The 25081-nt window shown below is 41.6% G+C and overlaps 1 protein-coding gene across 1 annotated transcript in view; it reads left to right on the top strand.

The window, feature by feature from the left end:
* LOC141015507 (protocadherin-15-like) overlaps nucleotides 1-25081 on the top strand; it is a 169969-nt gene that overhangs the window by 22037 nt on the left and 122851 nt on the right. Inside the window, exons 4-9 of the mRNA XM_073489602.1 lie at nucleotides 4000-4160; nucleotides 4738-4893; nucleotides 8825-8944; nucleotides 10754-10864; nucleotides 14015-14185; nucleotides 22816-22924. Coding sequence (XP_073345703.1) covers nucleotides 4000-4160; nucleotides 4738-4893; nucleotides 8825-8944; nucleotides 10754-10864; nucleotides 14015-14185; nucleotides 22816-22924 — 828 coding nt within the window. The remainder of the gene's footprint in view (nucleotides 1-3999; nucleotides 4161-4737; nucleotides 4894-8824; nucleotides 8945-10753; nucleotides 10865-14014; nucleotides 14186-22815; nucleotides 22925-25081) is intronic.

Here is a 25081-nt window from a genome sequence, read left to right on the forward strand (position 1 = left end):
TTTAATTTGGTGGATGTGCCTGGCTTGGTATTTCTGTCATTTGATTGAAGATGAGCCTCAGTGTTGCTTAGCCGGTGGAAACCCTTCACCCACAGTGGACGGGTTATCAGTAAGCCTCTACCGCATGTTTTGCGAACACAAAACATTAATTAACCTCCTCCCAGACTCGATGAAATGGAAAGACTAAATCTATAATTTAGTGTGCTGTTAGAAGCCTTGTACCTAGATAATTTTTTCTGTGGCTCATTTTATGAGCTTTCTTCTTTTCAGCCCTCTTGAGAAACTGGTGACAAGACAACACGGGAGGCAGTGGATGTAGTGGCACTTGTTTTCGTCAGATGGCTGATATGAATTACAGATTTTTGTCCACTTGGGGCCAGTGTAAAATATGTTCTGATCAAAACACTGAGTCATTATCACCATTGTCCGTCTAAGATGTGGGCAAAGCTTCTGGGTTTGAAACCTGCATTTTGTAGCTACCAAGCTAAGCTAATCAACTGCTGGTGCTAGCTTCACATTTGCCCAACTCACACATAAAGCAGTAGGGATCTTCTCCTCCATCTCCCAGCAAGAAAGCGAATAAGCATATTTCTGTCTTACTTAATCAAAACAGGACCCAAACACAACACACACACACAGACAGGCAGGCAGGTAACATTACATAAAGCTGAAATCCAAATCCAAACTCGGATAATCCAAAGGTCAAAGGTCAAAGGGGAACCAACACAGGTAGGCACAGTAAAGGCCATAAAAGCAAAGCAGTGAAAACTCAAGCACCGAACAGAAATCCACAAGTGAACAATTAAACAAACCAGGGAAACACGTGGAGAAAAAAGCTGTTTCCTAATGAGTTCATGGTCTCAATCACTAGTACAACATGATGTTCATTTAATAAATTATGGCCCCATTTAGAGTAAAACAGATGATATGGCAGGTGTGCTTTGTGGCGTGGCTACCTTGTGACTGACAAGGAATAATGAGTATGTACACAGTGTGGTTTTAAGAGCTTTTCCTCTCGAAGCAGTCAAACAATCACAATTAACAAAAGTAGTTAAGGCTGGAAAAGCAAAACAAAGACCTGAGAGTTGCTGTACGTCTCTGTCCAGCTGATGGAAACTGCAGAGGCGGGCGGTAATTGATCGAGCGTTGACCAGTATAGGTGACCCCTCACCTCCAAGTAGTCCTGATACATTGTTGATGTATAAAGGTATCGATCATAGCTGTTTCATTTGCAGTGACCTAACCTCAGACAGTGAATTCATTTTTGTGGTTAAATTATCTCAGGTCAAATGACAGATATGTGGGCGTACGTTCACTACATTACTTCTGTAGTTCTATTGTATATTGGTATTTGCCTCGAATCCCTCTTTCACCCCCGCCCACACTGCCAAGAGCCAACATAGCAGGCAGATGTGATGAGTACTTTTCAGTCCATGCCTCGTGTACCTGGCTGACACCCGAGCACATTCAGTTAAGCTAATGTCCTGTAAAAATTCTATTAATGCGCCGCCACAATGCTCATTTTCTCTTGATATTCCCTTTACTCTTTCTTCCTATCAGCCTCTCAGTCAACCCAATCTTCCTCACCCCACTCTCCTCCGCTATCTCCCTCATTTTTTCTTGCCCTCCAATTGCTCTCTGTGCGTTCGTTTCTCGGACACATCCTTCCCTCAGCTCTCCGTGTTGCCGCACGCCGTTCTGCCTGTATGCTTTAACACATAGGTCAATCTAATCAGGTGTGGCTGAGTGCTGTAGTCAGTCACACTTCCTATGAGGTGAGGTCACTGCGAAAAAGAGCCCATTTGTATTAGATGGTCCAAGGAATTAAATTAGAAACAGTCAGACAAGGTGTAGGCACTATCTGTCTTCTTTGCCTGTACTTTTAAAAAAAAAAAGAAAATCATTTTACAAGACGGAAGCAGAAAACCAGGAGAGAGGAAGCCAGAAGATGGAAAGGGATGAAACTCCCTTAACGGATTCCATTTTCTCTCCTGCTTCTCATAGAAAGAAACCAATTTCATTAAATTTCCCCGTTTATTTAACATCAGCGAATCACAGCAAGGCGTTTGACACGGTTTCCATGGTAGCACAGAAGGCCATGACCCAATTTTATGTCTGGCAGATCAGACACGAGATCAGTCAGCGCCAAGTGTTGTTCTATGTGTGCGCGCACGTGGAGGGAAAGTGTGAAGTTTACGAGCATGCGTACGCACATGCACGCACGCACACACACACACACACACACACAAACACAGTCCTCAACTTTTTAAATCTGTCTTTATTTTTTTTACTCTTTCTCATCTGCCTTTGCCAATCTCTCTGTCTCTCTCTCTCTCACACACTTACACACACACACACACACACACACTGTGGTTTTGTTGTGTCATTGGTGACAGTCTAGAGGACAAGCAGCCTCAATGCCAGTTTGTTTATTTGTTTGTCAGTACTGATCTATGTGTGATATTATCTGTTAAAGGGCAGATGCCAAGTTAAATTCTTTACTAATCTCTTTCTCCACTTACAAACCAACGTCGTATGCATGTAAACATGCAGAAATCCGTGTTTTAGGCTGAAAATCTGCAACGTGTAGTAACAATGTGCCGAAGGAAAGTTTTGTTCTCGCTCACGATGGTTGTTTTTGATTAATAATGCAGCACGGTAATGGGTCTCGAAAGTATTTGGAGCAGAGTCGAGCGATTAAAGTTTTCGCTTCTCAGGTGCTTTCTTTTCCTGTCCTCACAGATTAAAATGACCCCTGATGGGGTATGCTGCTGTATTTACATCCAGAAAAGCATGCGTTAGTTTATGAAACTGATTAAACACACAAATTAGCATGTGAACTTTATCAAGTATAAATTAAAAAATCTTAAAGGTCCCATATCATATAAAGAGTGATTTCCACGTTAAAGTAAATACTGTGCAAGTATCAAAACACTCAATCCTCGGAGAAATGCACACATGTATTTAGAAAAGTTTTCCTTTAAACGAGCCCTCAGAACTTCCATAAGATTGCGATGTCACAACTACATGACAGACACGCTGATGCGGAAACACATTGGGCGGTGCGTGCTCAGGCTTGTGACAGCCGACCAATCAAAGCAAACTTAGGCTTTAAGGGACAGGCGCAAAAATGGAGTGATCAGAAAGAGGGTGAATAGAGGTGCTACAAATAAACTGTTTATTTGAAGATATCAATGCAAACAATTTCAGAACTTTGTTGTTTGGCAGCAGCGCTTTGTCTTTATTAACAGTGTCAATCACCAGTGAGGTCAGGATGTTTCTATGAATCCCTCATTCTGATTTCTCTTGAAACTTACCTTCTCTGAAAAACTTACCCTCCTCTGCTCTACCTCCTTCCTGTCTTTTGTGTTGATTGAGATGTAGCATGCAACTCTTGAAAATATAAATCTGACAGCTTCTATTTAAATCATGTCTCATCTTGCTGTTTATATTTCTGTGCCTCTCCTTTTCTGTTTCTTTCAAATTGCTTCTTCGCCCACGGTTGATTGTGTTAAATGGAAGATGTCTGCCATCCGTGCTGACTGCCTTATTAAAATGTTTACTTTTATTCCTTTTGAGGGTTTTCTTGTGAAAAATCATGCAGATGAAAGCGTTGAACTCATTAAAGCATTTGCTGTATCCCAGCATCTTTCTCTAAAATGTGTTCCAGTTGGTCTTCCAGGTAGTGCTATACAGAAGTCAAACAGAATAGGCCCCAAATTGTATCTGCCATAATTAATTTAATTTTGCAGAGTTCCACATGCTTTTTACTCTCTCTGCCTTTCCGCCTGTGTGCTTCTCCATCTAATTGACCTTGGCTTCAACCTAACCATAATTCCCAGATATGATTAATTGAGGACACAAGAAAAGCAAAGAGTCCTCTTCTATTTCCTTTTCTTTAACTAATAAAGTCCAATAACATTTCTCTGCAGAAGTTACTCGAATCATAATCTATTTCCTGGAGCTGTCCTTTCATGAGTGTTTTTATTGTATTCCCAGGAACGTTACTGGTGGAGAACATGCAGATAAATGGCATGGCTGAGGGTCCGGATCGTACCATCTCTCTGTCCCTAAGGGATAACTACGACCACTGGGTGATCCTTGACCCTTCGAAACAAGCCCTTTACCTCAACAGCACCGGACGGGTTCTGGATAGAGATGTAAGGCAACTTCACTTTTTTATTTTAGTCTTGTCTATTATGACAAACTTTATTTTATATTTGCAGGGTCTTCTCCTTTATGCTCTATTTTGCTCTTCTTGATTTGGCTCGTCAATGTCAGAAAGATAGAAATTGAAATCTTAATGGCTCATGAGTGTCACACGATAACATGACACCACTACTGTTTTTCAAATTAAAAGCACATTGAGTGTAGTGTTTCAGCAGATGGAGGTAATACCTCCTGGTTTGTTTGGTCCTATTTTTTCCTTTTTCACTAACACTACAGAGGATAAATATGGCACGGCTGTCTGGCTTTCTCCAGCATTTGCTTTTGAGAGGAAAAAGTTTTAGCTTCATCTCAACTGGAAAGCAACCAGACTCCTGCTGTTTTTCTCTATAAAGTAATCCAGCAGAAGTTCTTGAGAGTCTGACTTGGCACAAAAAAGTGCAACATAAAGATGCTGGCAGTCATCCGTGTTATAGTTTTTATTTTCTTTAATTTTTTATCATTACTGTACACTTGTAGTTTTTAACCATATATCCTTTCCCTCTGTTTTTTTTTCTTTTCCTTTGCCAGCCGCCCTCGTACATTCAGTCCATTGTGGTGCAGGTTCAGTGTACCAATGAGCTGGTAGGAACTGTGATTTTACACGAAGTCCGCATCGTTGTTCGAGACCGCAACGACAACGCACCGAGTTTTCAACAGCCGAGATACTACGTTGCCGTCAGTGAGGTAAACACATACACAGTGACAAACACACACACCCTCTGTCTCTCACAGAGATCTAGTGAAGTAAAAGGAAACGTCATAAAACTCAGTGTGGTGGAAATACTTTACAGCCTTTCACCTAAATCAGCAGCCATTTATTGCACTTATCCTGCAGTGCTGCTGTCTTTCACAGTGGCAGGTACAGCACTCATGGGTCTGAGACTACAGTCCACTCCAGACCCAACTGCCGGAAAAAATGTTGGCACTGTGGGTTTTTCTGCAAACCAGAGATGTGTTAAAATTTCTTTATGTGGCACCTTTATGTTTTTTTAGTTTACATTTTTTTTATTTTATGTTGTCACAATGATGTACTCATGGTCTGATTTAGGTTTAGGCACAAAAAACACCCGGTTAGGGAAATATCATGATTTGACCTACCTGGTTCTAACACGGCTGGAAATCGTCCAAACGCTTCGTCAAAAATATCCGGTTTTGTTGCCACTCATGCATTCCTCTGCTCCTCAGATGATCCCTCTTCCCAAGTTGGGAAGTCGTTCTTCCGACTTCAGTGTGTTCGTGTGCGTCATGTTGGAATGTGGGAGCAACACGGACACTAAAAAGAAGTTGTTTTGCATTTTATTGTTTAGAGTTTCCAGTATTTGAGTGGCAAGGAAGCACAAAGGAAACAACACAATGATCATACAATTTATGACTTTGGTGAAAGTTTCTTACAATCAACCCAATGTTTACCTTTGTCCGCCATGTTTCAGCATCCTATGACGTGAACTCAGCAACTCTTCTACCCAAAGTTTTCTCCAACTGTCCAAGTTATTGTTATGACTTGAAAGGGAATTCATATAAATTTTCCCAGTTGGAAAAAATGTCCCAACATGGAGTCAGAATATCCGTCTCACCTCGCTGCAACACAACCACCAACCCTTCCACCTCCCAGCGTGATAGTCAGGTCACATACATGTTGATATGATGACAAATTTGTCCGTGTACGTCTTTCGCAGAAATGTCGAATGCCTATATCATATTCTGGCAGTGTAGGGCCAGTTCAGCAGGAGTACAACAGATCAGTTGTACTGTACTGAGCTACTCCCCATGCTGCTCCGGGGGTCAGGCGTGAGGCTAACAATGCAGCAACGACCTGCACTCAGAAATGTCCCCTTGCGTAGCTGCATACTGCAATGCATTTCAATTTGAAACCGCCATCCTTTCCTCGGCTTTTTGGGCAGTCGAGGAAAGGATCCAGATCTGTTTTCCTGAGGCCCCCTGAATAGTCTTTTAAGATGCCAATCCCACAATGAGCGTGTCCTTCGTAGTTCTGGGGGGAGCGGAATTTAACGAGAAGAGGTTCAAACTTAAACTGGACAAGGATACATGTAGCCTGCTGCCAGCACAGACCGAGGCGTACCCAGTAGAATATCTCATTATACAGTCTTCCACAGCCTGTCCAACTCAATCTGTCTTCTCATCCTCTCTCTCTTGGCCTCTCTCTTCTCTGTTTTTGCAGCTCTCCCTCCCCTCTCCTCTCCCCCCCAGACTCCCATGCCCCCTTCACCACTCCCAGCTTTCATTATGCCACCATTTCTCAACCTCTCCACCTTTCCGCTGCCACACTCTATATATTTCTGGATGTCTATCCTCCTCCTCCTCCTCCTCCTCCTCCTCCTCCTCCTCCTCCTCCTCCTCCTCCTCCTCCTCCTCCTCCTCCACCCAGCCACCTCTTACAGGTCTCCAGTTTCTCATTACTCCTTCTAAAATAATTCTCCTCCGTTCACCTCAGCGACCACCATACAATTTAGGAGATGCATCGTAAAAAACCCTATAAATTGATTCCTGTTCCAGGCCAAGGTAAATGTGCCGGTAATAATTTTCAAAAAAGTGAATACATTTATTCTGACATGGGCAATAATTAAGATTTCAGTGCAGGTCTGCTCATTAGACAGACAGCTATTGTCTAATTCACTTCTGTTGCCCCCAGAACTTCATCCTAATGCTTTAAATTTAATATTTAGAGAGTGACTGAGGAGTTCATCCAGCTTCATTTCCATCAAACCTGCTTTTAGTTGTCCATTACTAGCAATTATTGAGTGTAAGAAATGGCGGCCAACAAATTAGGAGAGGCAGTATGGTTATTTATAAGGACGAGGACACAATTTATGTGTTCACAGCGATAGTTTCCGGGGACAAGGTGATCCTTGTGGCTGATTTCATGAGTTGGCACTGGTGCCAGAGTCTGGAGTTGTTTCATTAGAGCCGTATCGAGAAGTGGCAAAGTGACAGCGTGAGATGTTCTGAAGACCATTGTTGTATCAGTGGGAGGCAGAGATAACCCTGTTGAGGGAAATGATGTAACAAATCATTGGAGCAGCAGCTAAATTAAACTTAATCTCAAATGTTTCTCGTGCCGTCGGGAGATTAGACTTCTGTTTTGACACATAATCACTGAAAACACACCACGGCAATTTATGGCTGGCAAAGTTTTTTTTCTTTCATGTACTTTGGCAAGTGTTTAACTTGCAGGTTAGACTTTCTCCCGGTGAAAATCAAACTTAACATCACCCTGAATATCTGGCTTCTCTTGTCTCTTGTTGCACGTGTACAGTGGATATTAAACTGCAGGTTAAAGCACACGTGAAAGCCAAAATCACTCGGCATTTATTTACACTTTATATGTACATTTTAGGCCACTGACTACATCTAATGCACAGTAGGTATGTACTATACATAATTAGGCTACTTTTTTGTTTTTTAAGTTGGGTTTTCCTGCTAGTTTATCCCAAAAAAGGAAGAATTACACCGTAAAAATCTCCTTAAAGTTAAAAATATATATATATTAACATACTAACATAATTTTGTTTTGCTCTTTGTGATAGCATTTGTTTTAACCCAGCTCTTGTGTGTTGCCTATGTTCATGATTTGTTCATTGTGGTTTTCATGTTTTCCTCAGTTTTTTATTACTATGTAATTTCCCTTGCCTGTTTTTTTTGTTGCCAGTTTTCGTCACCTAACCATTTCATTGTTCGCACTTTTGGATTTTTTTGTTTTTCGACATCGGCTCATTAAAGCTTGCTTTAAGCTTGATTGAGCTATCTCTTACTAATTAATAATATTAATGCCCTTTATAGCTAAACTGGTAAATCGTGCTCAAAGTAAGAATATATCAAGAAGTTCACTAACAACATTGTGACATATTGGATTGACTGAATTGTTTGTGACATAATTAATGCCAAGATAATTAAGGGTAGGTGTCATACTACGACACCTTTTTGGTCTTTGCTGTCTCTGTTGTGACAATGAGGCATTATCTGTTTCACCAATCTGTTTCTGCTTTTATGCGCTCTTATTATTCTTCACTGAAATCAAACAGCAAAATAAAGATATCTGCACTTGTTTTTGCTCTGAGAGTGACAAGCACTCTTAACATACCCGACATGATTTCCTGTCACCCGATGCCCCGCTTTTATCTAAAAATTTCTATTTGATGGGGCAATGAGGTGTAACAAACATTCACAGTGGTGACAGAGAGAAAGACTGGGGCGCAGACTACAGACAGACAGAAAGTTTGACAAACCATGCCGCCTGTTTTTATTTCCAGAGCAAATTAAAGCACACAAACAGCTGCAAGCTGATCTTCCTTTTCAAACCCCATTCGAGCACAATAAACATAAAACTGCAAATCATTTTCTGTTTGTTTTGAAGAGACAGTGGGGGATCAAAATTTCTTAAGGCCAGACGCGTAGTGTTTTTTAATGGGTCCCTCCCTCATCTCTGCCAAGTACTGACAGTAGATGTTTGCATGACATTGTCAGGAAGACAAGACACGACAATACAAGACACAAGGAGCCGTCCGATGTCAGTGCTACAAAGTGTGAAAGTGTTTGGTATCATTGTGCAAACTTGTAGACAAAGTGACTGAAATTGTCTGACTGTGTTTGTTTCCAGCTGACGCCGGTAGGAACCACCATCTTCTCTGGTTTCTGGGGGAACAACGGGGCGACAGACATCGACGACGGACCCAACGGACAGATAGAGTACACCATTCAGTACAACCCAAAAGACCCGGTATGTTATCTATCTGTTACGACATGTTATGTTCTACAGTTGTAAAGACCGCAACTTCAACTCGGAGAGCCAAAGGTCTTTACTGACAACGGTTCCCACAGCTCCTTAAAAAGAATCAAGAATTACTCAGGTACAGATATCATTTACAGTTTAATTTGCAGATGGTGCGTTTAAGGCTGATGGGAATATTGTCAAGCAAACCACCAGCATGTATCTGTTTGATTAGCTTAGGGAGAGACAATAATAGAAGTTTTTACAGTTTACAGTACATTAGGCTACCTGCTTGACTTTGTCTAAACTATTTAACAACCCTAGTGTTGTAAAATGACAAATTAATGAACCTTTATCTTTACCTTTTGTCACCTTTTTTGTTATTGTCAGTCATTGCTAGCTAGCTAACAAGCTAGGGATGAGTCGCGAAGGTAAGATGCTTGTTGACGTTGGTGAAGTTTGCTGACAACGGTTGAAGGAAGATAAGTCTCAGAGGTGTTTGGTGTCGGCAAGAAATGAAGCGAGATGTAATTGGGGGTCAAAAGTGTCGAGTCCCACATGAAACCTGAAAAATACCAGAGGTATGCAGTGAAAACTAGTCAGGCTATGCTAATTCCCGCACTGTTTGCACGTAGCACACCTGAAGCTTCTTCTGACCTTCTCACAACAATTGGCATTGAGCAGTTTTATGTCTCCACCTGAAACACGAAGGCCGGAGGCGCTGTGTGTTCTTCACGTGACAAATGTGAGGACAGTGTCCCTTTTTTGGGTCTCAAAATAAAAACTTTTAAGGTTTTGATTCAAAAGCATTGCATTTGACTTTAAGAACAGTGCAAGAACTCTGCAGACAAACATTTAAAACAGTGTTACACATGCCGGGTGTTTTTAGCGATTGAATCCCACACATTGGAGGACGGATGACTCACAGCCGGTTTGAGCAACGACCTCTCTAACATCCATCCAGGTGAGATCAGGGTTCCTTTCCAGAGTCGAGGAGGCCGGATCTCAGCTGAGGGACCACAAGGCCACGCTCCTGGAAACTGAGGAGCTGAAGAACGTGCTTCAGAAAGCTGAGGCTATGAACTCCTGCGAGCTGAGCGGAGAAAAGCTGGCCTGCCCCTCATCAGTGGAGGAACTTCTTCAATAACGCAAGGACATGAAAAGAAAACATTCAGAGGAAAGGTGGATGCTCATCACAGTCCTCACTGCAGCAAAGAGATCAAAACAAAGAACACCACAGAGAGAGAAACCTTGAGGCTGTAGAGGTCACTGAGGCTCTTTTCCTTCAACTAGACATTCAAGCCTGTCTCAGAAGAGCTGAGGGCTGGTTGTTTTCGAGCGTGTGAGGAAACCAAACAAGATCAACTTCATCGTGAGCTGCAGCAAACGCTCCATAAAGAAACAGACTCGAGGAACCAGGCAGAGACTGAAAAACCTAAAAGGACTTTGAGATCGAAGAAGCCTTTTGTAAAGAGTTTAACCAGCAGCTCCACAGAGAGGAGAGACAGAGAGTGGAGTGAGAGCAGAGCACACCGCAGGCCGTTTACATCTGGGAGGCATTTCTACAGAGATTGGAAGAGGCCAATAGCTGTTTTACTCCTTAATATCTCTTTTGCTTTCTCGTTCCAGTATTACCAATCTCACAGAGATTCATCAGTCTTTTGCCGTGAAGTGTCCCTACTCATCTCAACTCGGCATAAAATGAATATATTCTTGGCAGCCTGAGAGAGGAATACTACAAAATGGTGAAAACTTGACTGCTGACCCTGCAACTGACCCAATATGTTTGTGTTTGTTATGTATCCGTGTGTTTTTCAGACAACAAACAGAACCTTTGACATCCCTCTGACACTGTTTGGCGCCGTAGTCCTCAGAGAAAGACTCAACTACGAGGAGATAACACGGTACCTGGTCATCATACAAGCAAATGTAAGTGGTTTCTCTTTCTTATATCCGTGTTTGTCTGCTCGCACGTCTCTGTGGAGCTTTCAACAGCCAAGTATAGTATTTTTTCACACATTATAAAATATAGAAATGATTCGAAAGGTGTGTTTTTCATCCGAGACCCGTCATAAGGGATGTCTGGAGAAACTCTCTCCTGATTGAGTGGGAGTGTAGTCTGGAGCCGAGAGTATTGTTATGCTTATGAATTTTTCTTTATTATCACGATAATGCTGCTGTTACACAGCCTTCGGACCATTTCTGCTCTGAGTCAGCCTTAGGAGAGCTTTAAGTGCATCCTTAATTATCACTAATGTCTCTGTTAATGTAAATGTTTTCCTCCTTTTATTCCACAGCGCTCTTTTTTCTATTCATGAAAGTGGTTTGTATTAAAGTTTATTTCACTCAACACAAAAACAGGCTCATGGGGAATGGCGGTGGACGTTTGAAGGATCCAAACCGAGGCATGACAGAAAATTGTTTAAGTTGCACAATTAAGGTTTTTGTTATGACAGGAAAACCTTTCTTACAAAACCTTTAGTTCCCATCTGAGTATTCTGGCAAAATATTCATTTGTCTCAAGGCCCATTTACCCTGAAAGCATTATTAAAAGTCAACAGTACACTGAAAGATTAATGTGTTTCTGACTGCTTGAAAGCTTGACGTATTCGCCGTTCATGTGTGTACAATATTAAGAGTGTTTTGAGGGGGAATTTGCCGAATATAAATTCTTAGCAAAGACACAGATGTGCAGCCGAGGGGAAAAAACCCTCGGCAGCCCTTTTCGGAGGTGCTGCCATATGAAAACACATCCTCATACATAACGACCGAATGGGTCGACTGTCTGCGTGTCTCCAAAACGACATATATCACCGTTCCCAAAACACCATGGCCGTTGCAGTGTTGCTGTGACACACATGACATCGCAGTTTGGTTATCAGAAAAGTTAGCACCGCTTTCATGCTAACGAGCTACTCGTAAATTAGCGCCGTAGCCTGCTAATTATAAACTACTCGAAAATAGTATACAGTACAACCAAACATGCACATATATACCCTTCTGCAGGTTTTCAACCAGGCTGTGCTATTCTTCATTAACCGAAGTTATGGATATTATTAGCCAACGTCACTTCTCTGCTGGCTGTCGCGTGACTCACCCAGAGGTGTTATCTTCACAACTTGGCAAAAAAAACAGCAAAACTTTATAGAGTTAAGTTTCATAAAACCTACAATTTAATGTAAGGGAAATGTTGATGAAAATCGTGACAGTTTTTAATAAGGTGTTATTTTACTAAACGCAAGAAAACATTAAATTCACTTTTAAATTGGTCTACATGCTGAGAAAATGGGAGCCTTTTTTATTTTTAAGTAAAAAGAAAGCTGTATCTAAATCTGCGGACTGCCTCCTCCGAAGCCAAGTCCTCAGGTCCTCCAGAGGATGTGAGGGTCAGGCTGAAGTTGAGCGTCCTCTCACAGTAAGACGGTTGAGCCTTCAGCCAAAGAAAGTTAATTAACAGGCAGTCACTTGTTACCAGAAGCTTTGTGTCACTTCAAATAGCAACATTGTTATTGTTGTTATTTATTTAACTGTGTGTGAAATATTTTGAATTAAGTTATTCAGCCTCATAGGCTCATCTGTTCAACCACAGAACCACATGTGTTCTGTTTAAAAGGTAAAAACCCTCATGGCTGCCTCAAAGGCCAAAACTGCTGTGGGCCCCACATGGGTTTACCCACAGGGGGCCCAAATGGGATTAGTGTTTGTTTGCCCACAGTAAAGCCACACTTTTCCCTACACCGGCATTGCTGGGCTGCTGTCACTGTCTTGTGCACATTTTCTCTGTTATTTTTCAATGCATGCGGTATATAAATACAATCTTTACTGAAACTACGGCTGTCATGTTTATGAAAGACGACCTGCAAAAACATGGCTGCAATGAAGCCTATGAGGCACCATGGTTTGAAGAGATTATTTCCCAGCAGAGACCTCCGCTTCTTTACTGTGAGGTGATTGACACTAAGGAGGGCATAATGTAATGAAGTGATAGAGAAACACTCAATTTAGATGTGATTAAATACGAGTAAAGAGCTAGGTTTAACATAAAGTAATGAAGGTTTTATGCTTCGTATCTTGTTTCTATCCAAGTGTTTATCTCCTACTATACTGCCTGATACGCAGAGACAGCTACTGTATATAATTTGTTGTACATTGCAGTCCAGACGTCTTGCTCAAAGTTGAAAGAGCAGGTATTATCTTTATGGTTTGGGTGGACATGTGATGGTCGCATTGATTATCTGAGAGTTCGGTTTTCTTGTAGATTCCCTGAGTGTTTTACAAAATAACAAAAAAGAAAAAGGTTTGTGTGTATCTTTATTATCTTGAAATAAGAACTGAAAGCACAGCGGTTATGTTGACCATTCAGATGAATAGGCCTGTAAAGTGTTTCCTGTGAATTTGCTGAGCAGCTACCTTTGTATGTAATTGGACGGCGGATATTTCAGTGAAAGCAGATCAACAAACAGACGGTGGCACTGGATTTTAAAGAGTACACAAAAGTGTGATTGCACACACTCATGCCTAAGCAGAAATAAAAGTTTGTGAATTGCTAGGGATATGCTATTCTAAGACATAGGCTATTGGAGATTAGGCTGTTTTTTAAAACATATCTGCCATTGAGAGCAAGAAAAAAGGTTCAGTACTTAAAATTTTGTTTTTTTCTATGTATATTAACATATATTGATGTAATTTTATGTATATCAGTGCAATTGGCATTCATCATGAAATGTGTTGTGTAGGTGTAGTCCTGAAAATGATTAGCTGATTGCCCTGCCATCAGCTAATGGGCATCCATTAAAAATAAACAAATAAACACACCAGTTACAAATGCATTAGAAGTCTGTTTATCTGCTCTTGATGAGGTATAAATAGAGATGAAGACGGTAAGTCGAATAGAAAGCAGCCTTTGAAGGCACTGAGAGATCCCTGCAGTTCTGTTGATTTGATTTTCTGAAAATGTTCGGTGCGACTGTGTTGTGCTCACTTTCTATTCAAGACGGGAAGATAAGGACATACAAGTATCTAAATACGAAAGCAGAATATCATCCAAAAATAAAACAAAGGCTCCCTCTCTCTTTCTAGGATCGAGCCCCCTATCCGAGTGAGCGCCGTACAGCCACCACCACTCTAACTGTTGACGTTCTGGATGGTGATGACTTGGGCCCCATGTTTCTACCTTGTACGCTTGTGGGAAACACCCGCGACTGCAGTCCCATCACGTATAGGGCTAATGTACTGGAGCTGACAGAGCCGGTAAGTGTGTGCCTATTATTATTTTTATCTATGTGACTCATTTCATTGCTGCATTACCTATTGCCATCAGCAAACAGTGGTAGGATGTGTGTGCTTTAATTTTCTTTTGTTATATTTTAGTATATTTAGTGCACTTTTGGGTAATGTGAGCTCAAAATACCTGTGGTTTAGAGTAACAGGGGCAACAACTCATTATAATTCTTTATCTCCTTATTTACACTGACTTTATGCATATAAAATAGTGCATAGGTTGAATAACAGCCTATTCGAAAGAGCAAAACGCAGAAAACTACATAAATTTGCATAATTTTCAAGTTTAGGGCTTTAAAAACTGATATATGTGTTTATATATTACTGGATTTTGAAATCTCAAGGGCTACATGATGCATGAATTATACAGTTTAAGTCGCTCAGGAAAGAGGAGAAAGAAGAGAGAGTGGGTTAGATGTATACACGATCATTCATTGGCTGTTGTGGGCTCTAGGGCAGGCATAGAGGCTCGTATCTACTCAAATGAGCTGTCAATCAAATGGCTGCTATGTCAGGATCTCCGGTGTGGAAGGATGATGGCAATGAGTCTTTTTTTTTTTACAGATAAAAGTATGAAAAAGCATCCACGATCACATTTGTTTGCCATTTTGTCACCAGTTAATCATAAAAAACTGTGTTTTGAACTAAATACGCTATCTCAACTGGACATTTGTGAATAAGAGAGGACAGTTCTTGTTGAGTTTGATGCACTACTGAAACACCCAGACACTTTATTGGTGAGTTGGCAAAACTTATCTTGAAATGGTTGGCATGAAAAGAAACACGAGAATCTAAGCTTTCTAATGATGTATGCCATGACTATACACTTAAATTGCAGCATTCGCCTGTTTGCTTCGCTGTGTTTGTAAAGCTTGGTGAACTCGCCAGATGGCCTATTTTAATTGTTAATTATTCCATAACCTTGAAGAACTGATGCTGATCGTTCAACTTAATTCTTGCAATTTATATAATGATAGACTGTGTGCTTCACACAAGACTTTGTTTGACAATGATATGTTTTTGTTTTGTTTTTGTTTTTGATCTCTGAGCTTTCAAACATGATATTAGGTGTCTGTATCACATCTGCCATTAAGATGAAGATAAGAAATGTTAATTTATTTAACTTGACATTTAAAACGTCTTTTGGCGCAAACCAGCCGTTAAGTAATGAAAACAAAGGGTAAAATCATTAATGTGTCAAAAAGTATGTGCTCCTGTTTAGATATATGTGAACTATGGTAAGATCTGATCAGCAATTAGCGTCATTTGAAAGACAGAACGCTGACATTTTAATGACAGGAAGGTGAGTCGCACAATGTGGCCTGTCGAGACATAAACGATAAGACTAAATTTATATTATTGCAACCATACGGATGACACAACCATATATTATTCTAGGAAAAAAGGTTATCGTCGTTTTACAGATGATTTCTTGTCCTCTGAGATTATATCAGATGTTAATGTCCTCCTGAAAACGATCTATAATGTTTGAGAAATTGTGGGTCACAGAATTATGTTGATCCACTCTGCAATTAGGATGAAAGCCAGTGTATTTAATGAGCCTAAGAGACTGTTCGAAACAAAAAAAAGTCCAAGTTATTTCTGACAGATTGTACCGTAGGTCTCTTGTGGAGTGTTATTTGAAAGTGAGTCTGCAACACCGAGGTATGTGTTTATGCTTACACAGCTGTATACATCATTTTGCATTTGTGTCTCGGGCATTTAGCTGATGCTGTTATACAGAGCGACTTACAATACCACTTTGTAAATGAGACAAAGTTGCTGCAGGCAAAATCCTCAACTCTGACAAGTCAGCAGAGCGTTCATCCCTTACCACACACACGGGCGCGCACGCATGCACGCACACCCTTGATGGTGACAAGCTAGCAGTGCATTCATGCCTTAACACCTCCCGCACCCACCTACGCACACATAGCCTTAACAGTGTCAAGCCAGTCGAGCAGCCATGCCGAACTGGACATTGTCTACTTCATCTCTTTGTTTATTCTGAGATCTTTGTCACACATGCGCACACACACACACAAACACACACACGTGCACACATATGCTCACTTAACTCCTGAGTCTTTCTCTGCCTTCAAAACTCTCTTTCTTATCGCTCCTCGCTCACACATACACAGACATGCACACACACACACTCGCTCGGAGAGACACACAACAGGGAAAACAAGAGTAAATCAACTTTACACCTTGTGGTTTTGAGAAGGAGCAAGTGTAGGCAGACAAGGACATGGTTTACGATGGTGAGAGGTTGGAGATGTGGAGGGGGGGTAACCAAACAGGGAGGAAGGTAAAGGCAGAAACACAGAAAAGTAAGTCGAGGAAAATACTACGAGGGGTTTTGAAAAATCTTGAAAAACGTCAATTTGCTCCCAATACACAACTGCTGCTGACTCCAGATGCTTCACTGATTTCAGCATTTATAATCTTGCAACACAGCACAGCAGTAAATTCAGACGAGCACAGGCTGCCTCGCGTCTCGTTTCTGTTGGTGATCTTCACTCTCTGAATAACATTGTGATCCCTGTTCTCTGCAGGAGTAAGAACCTCTGCAGATGTCAGTTTAAAGCTCATGTTTAGGAAAACTGATGAACTTTCTCACAGAAGGCATTTTTAATATACGTCATAGCAGGAAATGAACACTTAGAATTAATGATGGATGCGTCCCGTGTGGGTACTTGCATTGTACTGCCGTGGCTTAATTGGCAATCGTTAACAGAGCCATCTTTAATGTTATTAGTCACACCTGTGCTTCTCCTGCTATCACAAGTCAAAATATCTGCTGTTAAAAGGTCCATTTGTTGAATGTGGGCCAATCATTGATTACAACTGAGCCTCCTTTTTTACTTGCCCTACTCTCAATCATGACGACACAAAGTGCGCTGGTCAGATAATGTTCTCTGTCGATGGAATTTAAAGGTGCTGTTAATAACATTTAGCCACTAAACCCCCCACCATTGCATGAACATCACAACACCGCCTTTGTTCGAATAATCTGCCCCCTCAAGTGGTTGCCAGTTTGTTGTAGCTAATATTGCTAACGCTAGCTAACACTAACGCTAATGTTGCTAATGCTAGCTAACACTAGCTTAAACCCTTGATTCCACTGGGCACATCAAGTAATGTCCTCCACGCAACTACATATCCCACTGGTAGCGTTTCAGAAGCGGCTGGTAATGCCTGCCTGATGTTGGTGACTTGCTCAGATTGTGTTTATTTCATCATTTGTCATTGACTTTAGTGCTGTTACTGTGATTGAGTAGGCTACTTAGTTGAATGGTTTCGTTATTTGTCCGTTTTAAGTGTTTTTATTGTTAATATTTCTGACTTTGTTGTGCCGAGTCGCCAAGGACCAAATGCACTATGCTGTTACACTGCCTGATTTCGTGTCTGGCTTGATCTGCTCAGTGAAGACTGACGTGGCTGCAGTCTGCTTCCTTAAAAATATTCAGACTGGGCGCATATTATACTATTAACTCACAAACCTTGTTTGAAGCTGGAACCAACTGTCAGAATTCTGACACAGACATAAACAAAACAATCATGTTGGACCAGACGAACATTGTAAAATTATTTATTCACAATCATAATACTGTTTTTACTTTTATCCTGCACCTTTCTACAAGCTCTGTAGAGGTATTATACGTGGAATGTACAGGTTGACACCTGTGCTGCCAACGTACAGTAGTGGCCTCTTTAAAATGAATTAGAAGGCTGTAGCAGTTTAGTATCCTCAGTCAGTGAACTGAAGAGCTTAACCAAACAATTTCAGGTCATTTGAATAAAGTGTGCGTTTATGCCAACAGCATTCAAAGCAGCTGTCTCTCAAGGGCCTTGTTTGATTGATTAAGGCTAGACTTTGAAGCCATCCAATATGAGTACTTTGATATTTTCTGCTGGATGGATGGATGGATAAATGGCTAGATGGATGGATAGGGGTGTGATGAGAGAGGTGGAAACACAAAACGAGCGTAAAGGACAGCGCGAGGAGCTGTTGTTGCGGGGCTGTAAGAGAGATGAGGTGAATTGAGGAGAGGAATGAACGAAGAGGAGAGTCGAGGCACCGTAATAGTTTGAGTCCTAATCAGACTGATGAGATATGACAACCTCGGAGCCTCAGAGCCAACATAACTATTCTCTCTCTGTGTGTCTTTCTCCCTCACTTACGCTCTCACACACCAAGATGCTGGTCATTTGTGCCGAGGAGTGTGCTGTCGGGCCACGTTCACACATCCACTTCAAAAAGCGGTGCTGCCTCTGCAACTCAGAAATGTACTACTGTTAGGGAGACATAGATTATTGAACAGTACAGTAAACAACTTCCCCAGGACCTGACCGATCCTTTAGCTCGGCGTTCCGTCAGACGGGCAATTGGTTTGTCTACAAGTTGCATGAAGAAGAACAGAGCATCGCAGACTAAATCAATATACTTTGTGCTGTAACTTCATTGTAAAGCTGCCTTTCAACACGGATTACAACTCTGCAGCACTGCGGTGCACTGCACTGTAGCGATGGCCATCTGTTACTTTTTTATGTGATGGGGGAGTTCTGTGTCGCTGTTGCACCACGGAGAACGTAGCTTAGCGGTTGACACAAAGTCTCACCTGACCACTAGAGGCCCTCAGGGGGTTTTCCCCTCCTTTATTGATCTGCTCACTGCTCTCAGGATCAGCCACCTGCCTGCACAGCTGCTGCTCATTAGTTCCCCCGTATATAGAAGAGGCACTTCCCCGCACACACAACTGCCAGGTGGTGTTGCCTCGTTGTTGTAGAGGCTGAGTCATTCATGTCGACTTGATACCTGTTGCTCGTATTCCGGCTGCTGATTCTGCAGCGTTTGCTCGCCTGATTCTGCCTGACTGCATCTTTTCAGTAGACAGTAAGCCTTGAAAGCCCAGTGAGTAAAGAGGCTTTTTTACATTACCTGCCCAGCTTGTTGTGTCTGCTTAGGGCTCCACATTCTGGGCCTGTATCATTGTCTGAGTTCAGTTTTTCCAGGCTCTCCTTAAGTTATCGTGTTTCTCTAAACTTAAGATTGGTAATTGTGGACAACCAATCCCACTCAGTTTACTCACTCGCTCTATTGAGCCCAGTTTGAGCCTTCAAGCAGGAAACAATTAACAATGGCAGATCGAGACCGAGTTACTCTGTAATTCCAGCTAGAGCTGTAATGATTAGTCAGTCATTTTCTAAAGCTAAAATAAAAATTTTAAAAAATACGCCACTGTTTGCTGCTTATCTAATGTGGCTTTTTTGTTGTCTATGGTAGCAAACTTTGCTACTGTAGCTTTGGGTATTTAACTGTTGGTTTGTCATTGGCCAACTGAATATACAAATTTGGGCTTTGAGAATCTGTGAAGAATCTTTTTTTTTATTGTTTCATTATTGACAATGAAAATAATTTGTTGAAAGGAGCCAGCTGAGGTGGTTCAGGAATCTTGTTAGGATGCCTCCTGGGTGCCTCCCCTTGGAGGTTTACCTGGCAAGACCAACTGGGAGGAGACCCCCCGGGGTAGACCGAAAACCTGCTGGAGGGATTATATATCTCATCTGGCCTGGGAATGCCTCGGGATCCCACAGGAGGAGCTGGAGAGTGTTGCTGGGGAGAGGGAGGGAGGGAGGGAGGGAGGGAGGGAGGGAGGGAGGGAGGGATGGATGGATGGATGGATGGATGGATGGATGGATGGATGGATGGATGGATGGATGGGTTGGTAGATAATCTGCCAGAACTCAAGTAAAAAGAGCCACTGCTCAACGATTTCGAGCCAGCTTTGGAGGGAAAGTGTTATGCAGAGCTAGAATTTCTGGATGAAAAAAAACCCAGAGTGACATCAGATTTTGCTCTGTTCCTGAGCTTTTTACCGACGGGAGGAGAGCCGAGAGATTACTTTTTTTGACTTGCAGGAAGTGGATTAATTTTCACTCCTATTTAACAACCAAACTGCAGTAGTGATCTTTGGAGGTGGCTGATCTAGTTATTTAGACATTTTAATGCAGGAATGCTACACATTGTATCTGTATTTGCACTCATGTTTAACCAGTCAAAATGTAACAGCAAAATCTTGTTTTTTTTCTTGTTGTTCAGTATTTCACAAATGTTTTGGCAAAGTAAATCTCTGTTCCTCATGCCAATAAAGCCCCGCAGAATTGAATAACTCAAACAGCCAAAGCTTGCATACGTCAACTAGTTTTGACTGTGTAACCAATGCAGAACACTGTCTGAAAGGGAGACTTTGATTAAAGTCTGACGACAGCTTTCTGACTGAAGTGCTGTCTGTACTGTTCGTCCACTCTCAAAGCCAGACACTATTCAAAGTAAATTGCTGTGCTTGTATTACTTTCTCAGAAAGGCAGAGGCGTTGTGTTGAACAAAGGTCCAAGTGTAAACTCTGAAGTGGTGGTGTGAAGGACGGAGGTCAGCCTCTTTATGCAGCGGATGATCAGGGCATTCAAGGATCAAATTAGCCTCTTTGAGGATAAGATTAAATGTATTACAGCTGAGCTTGTTGCATAACGGCTTCTTTTACTGGCCGGCCTGCCCAGCTTTGTCGACCTGTTTTTGTTCACCATAGGCTTCCATGATTTTATTAAATTATTCAAAATTCAAGTATCAGTATATCTCAGTGTTCTCAGTGGCCTGGCTCTCTTTTCTTTTCTTCTTTGCTGCATTTACATCTCTCTCTGCTCCCTGTTTACCCTCACCTCCTGGCAGATTCATCTCCCCTCCATATATTTACACCCTCTTTTACTCCACTTCATTACTCGCCATAACTCCCTCTCCGCCGGCGTCTCCCTCCCCTCCTCTCCTCTCTGTGACAGGCACCGGGAGATATAGCTCTATGATGGCCAGTAGATTTTAAGTGCTGCGTGACAGGTGTGGTGGTAAAGTATTGTATCATAGCAGGTGTATGGGCGTACCATCGCAGTATGTGTGTGCGTGATGCATTCATGCACATTTGGGAATACGTGCGGTCTTGTTGGTGCGCTTGGCTTGACAGTTTACAGCTTTAGTTATTGTGGGTTTTATCCTATGGGTATGTAATATTTCTCCCATTGGGGGGTCTTCATATTGCCAACACCTCAGCATTTTACACCATCATAAGTCAACGTTATAACCCGGCCACACCTGCAGATTCATAAACTGTGTGTGTGTGTGTATACAGATTGGATGGACTTCTATAAGACAGTAAACATGCACAATAGAAACAGTTCCTACTCGTTATTCTGTGTATTTTTGTTTTCTGTCATTCTAATTCTTTTAAAATATACAGTATACATGTTTTTATTTCTGTGGGCGTGCATGTGCACACAAGCTCTACATGTGATTCAAAGCACACCGCACTGTTTTCGCCAACAATTGATTTTCCTATTCTGCAGCCTTCTGTTTAATACTCACTGTCTTTGCCTGGCATGCTCATAGCCTGTTGTTACATAAATAAAGAGCAAAAAATAAAGCTTTTATTTTACCAGAGAACAACGTAGGGGGACAGACAGCCAAGAAATAATGCCTTTTAATACCTCTCTCTATTATTTTTAACTCTTGCTTTAAGTGGGATCTTATTTTCTAGCTGCTGTATCGTGGGCAACTGGACTTGTTTCACTTTCTTGAAGATGCTTCACTTCTCATCCAAGAGGCTTCTTCAGCTCTAACTAACTGAAGGGGAGTTGCAGGCTTTTTTAACTCTGTGTGGGAGTGTCCTTGCAGAGTTGTTAAGGACACGTGTGAGCTCTGAGTTTCAGAGTCGGTAGGTCCTGGATGACTGAGAACCTTCATCAACACGTATCTGTTTTAAATCTGCAAATTAGAGCTGGTACTGTTGGGAGAAGAGTTGAGAATCTTCTACGAAGTTTGTTTGATTCATTCTTTGTTTCCTACAGTTTGTCTTTCAAAATGAAACTACGCCAACAGTACTGTGTCTTTTCATATATGGTGCAACATTGTGACTGTGGTGCGAGCTCTCAAGACTGAATCCTGCTTTCGCTATGTTTGGCCCTATTCACACAGGAATAGTATTATCAGGGGAGCTCATGGGGTTTATCTCCTGGATATGATGTCAAGGCTAACAGCAACTTTCAGAAGCGAGGCATTTGTTCTTCAGCAGCCACATTAGTTTAGAGTTAATTTGCCCACTTTGTGCATGTGTTAGTGTTACAAGCATAAACACACATTTGCAGCTCATTTAGACAAAGTAAGAGATGCTTTGTGGCTGTATTTGAATGTGACAACTGTTTGCTGCTTCTTATCTCCTGTTATCACTTTTAAACATCTACGCAAAGCTGTTGACTGCTGTTCAATATGTTATGAGCCACTCTCAAATTTCTTACTTTTGCAGTTGTCTGAAAACAGGAAACTGTTGCTTAAAAAGAATTACAACCTTAACTTTAACCTCTGTGTTTGGTGACATATGTTGAAAATACAAATACAGGCAAATACAGACATGGCAACGACCCCCACAATTAAAAAAAGTAGAAAAAGTACTCAAGTTCCCCAGGTATTACTAGTCCCGTGGGAATAGGGTTTTTGTAGGTAATATGGTTGTGATTCTCAACTCTAATGCTCTCCCTGTTTCTGTTTCCAGAATAAGGTGAGTCCCCTCAATGTGACTCCACCAATTCAAGCTGTGGACCAGGACAGAAACATACAGCCTCCCTCTGACAGGCCTGGGATTCTCTACAGCATCCTCATTGGTAGGTTTACATTTTTTTGTGGTAATGCTACTTGAAACTAGCATAGGCCACAGAAATCTTGGGGTCAGACGCGGATTAATGCACAGGCTTCCCTAGGCTGCAGCCTAGGGGCCCCACGTGTGGAGGGGCCCTGGCGTCACAGCCGTGGGGGACTTTTAAAACAAGGTGATTTCATCCCCCCGACTTTCTCCTAAGGTATTAAACCGCTTGCCCGCCCTCGCGGTGTACCAGCGTACTAAAATGGAGCGCACCTCAGTCCCCCATACATGAAAACCCATTGGCCAAGTTAGATTGATTGACAGCCATCAAGCCAATCACAGCCATTTGACCAAACCCACTAGTCCCGCCCCCCGGGAAAGTAAACACGTACATGCTAACACTGAGCTGCCGTCACTCGCTGCCGCAGACAGCGAACAGAGCAGAGGTATGAAACGGTTATTTAACTCGTTAATAATGTAGGATTTTGTCTGTAAATAACTAAACTATGTCTTGCTTTGTGGCATGTCCGCTAATATTAAGCAAGCCAGGTGACAAACAAAGTTAATGCAAGCCAGGTAAAGTTAATGGTAACTGACAGATAGTTTTCTAGAGACATCCACTGATTTTGATATTATTCAACATTATCATTATTCTTTTTGTTAGGAATGCCAAACAGGAAGAGGCAGCAGAAGATTGACTTCTTTTTCAAGTCAAGTTGTCATTTAATTGGAGTTATGTGACAGGAGGGAAACAGAAAGCTAGCTTTCAATCCATAAATGCACTAGTTCAATTTGATGGTAGTACATTCATATTCTTGCATTGATGCCATGTAGGTGTTCATTTACGTAACTTAAAGCTATTTGTTGGAGCTTAAAACCTTCTTTTCAATGAAGAAAATCTCCTACATCAACTCATCCCTGTTACTGCTCGCAGAAACTAGAAAAGAATAGAAATGAAGACAATGAAATGCAATAAAACTATTAAAATCTTAAATAATAAGAGGAATAAAATAATATAGAGTACAATAAAGGCTAGGATGAAAGATTAGTTAAAACAGATTAGAACAACAAAATATATGTAAAATAATTAATAAAAAGCTGTAATGTTTCCTAATCAAAATCAAGGCTGTTTGTTCTAAGTTTACATAAAATATTTCAACACTTACATGTTCAGGAATATTAACATTGAGTTCTTTATGTAGGATGTTTCTGAGGAAGGGAAGTTCAGGAGTCAGGACAAAGGAGAGCATGGAGAAGATGAGGGAGAGAACAGGAGAGAAGTTGGAGAGAAGACAAGAGGGGGAGAACACAGGAGAAGAGAGGGAGAACACAAAAGAAGGAGAAGGGGAGAACATGAGAGGAGGAGAGGGAGATAACATAAGAGAAGACGGAGGAACACAGTGTTCTTGCCAATTTCACTCACTCACACTTGTTCTTTAATAAGACATATACATTAATTTGGAGACTGAAACAGGGGCCAAAGGTGGTTGCGGTGCTCATGTGCTACCCCAGAACCCCCCCACATTTAAAATTGCTGCTCCACCCCTGTGGAGGGTCCTTGAATTGGTCAGATTATTTTTTAGAAATTTAAATACACTTGTATAATTATGGTACTTGTACAATAATGGAAAAATTCATTGACCTCTATTGGTCCATGGGGTAATAAACAAACAAAACAGCACTGATTGGGCAGACATGGGTCACCTCATCCAATCAAGCTCATCGATTTGATTTGACCTACCTGTGTGCTAACTGGAGTGTGTGTGGATCATGTTTACCAAATATTCTCCTGCACTGTTACACATGGTGCAAAATTACATTTTTTCTGGGAGAGCATGATGCATAAGGGGGGGCCCACATAAAAAATAGCCTAGGGGCCCATGACTACCTTAATCCTCCTCTGCTTGGGGTGGCTACCAAAAGGGTGGGGTGGGGTGGGGTGGGGTGGGGCATCAGCGAATAGATGGTCAAAATCAGCTGGTTGGCTGGTTATTATTCATCTTGTTTTCATTATTTATGTACTGAAAATAAATAGTGCCTAATGTTAAATACCAGATAGAAGCATATTATGCATATGGAACTCACTAGGGGGGCCATTAACTAAAATTATCAGCACGATGTGAAGAAATAACAGTGTTGACTTTATGTCAATGACGTCTATGTATTGTGTTGGAGAGAT

This window comes from Pagrus major, chromosome 20, assembly GCF_040436345.1.
Source record: "Pagrus major chromosome 20, Pma_NU_1.0".
Classification (NCBI taxonomy): domain Eukaryota; kingdom Metazoa; phylum Chordata; class Actinopteri; order Spariformes; family Sparidae; genus Pagrus; species Pagrus major.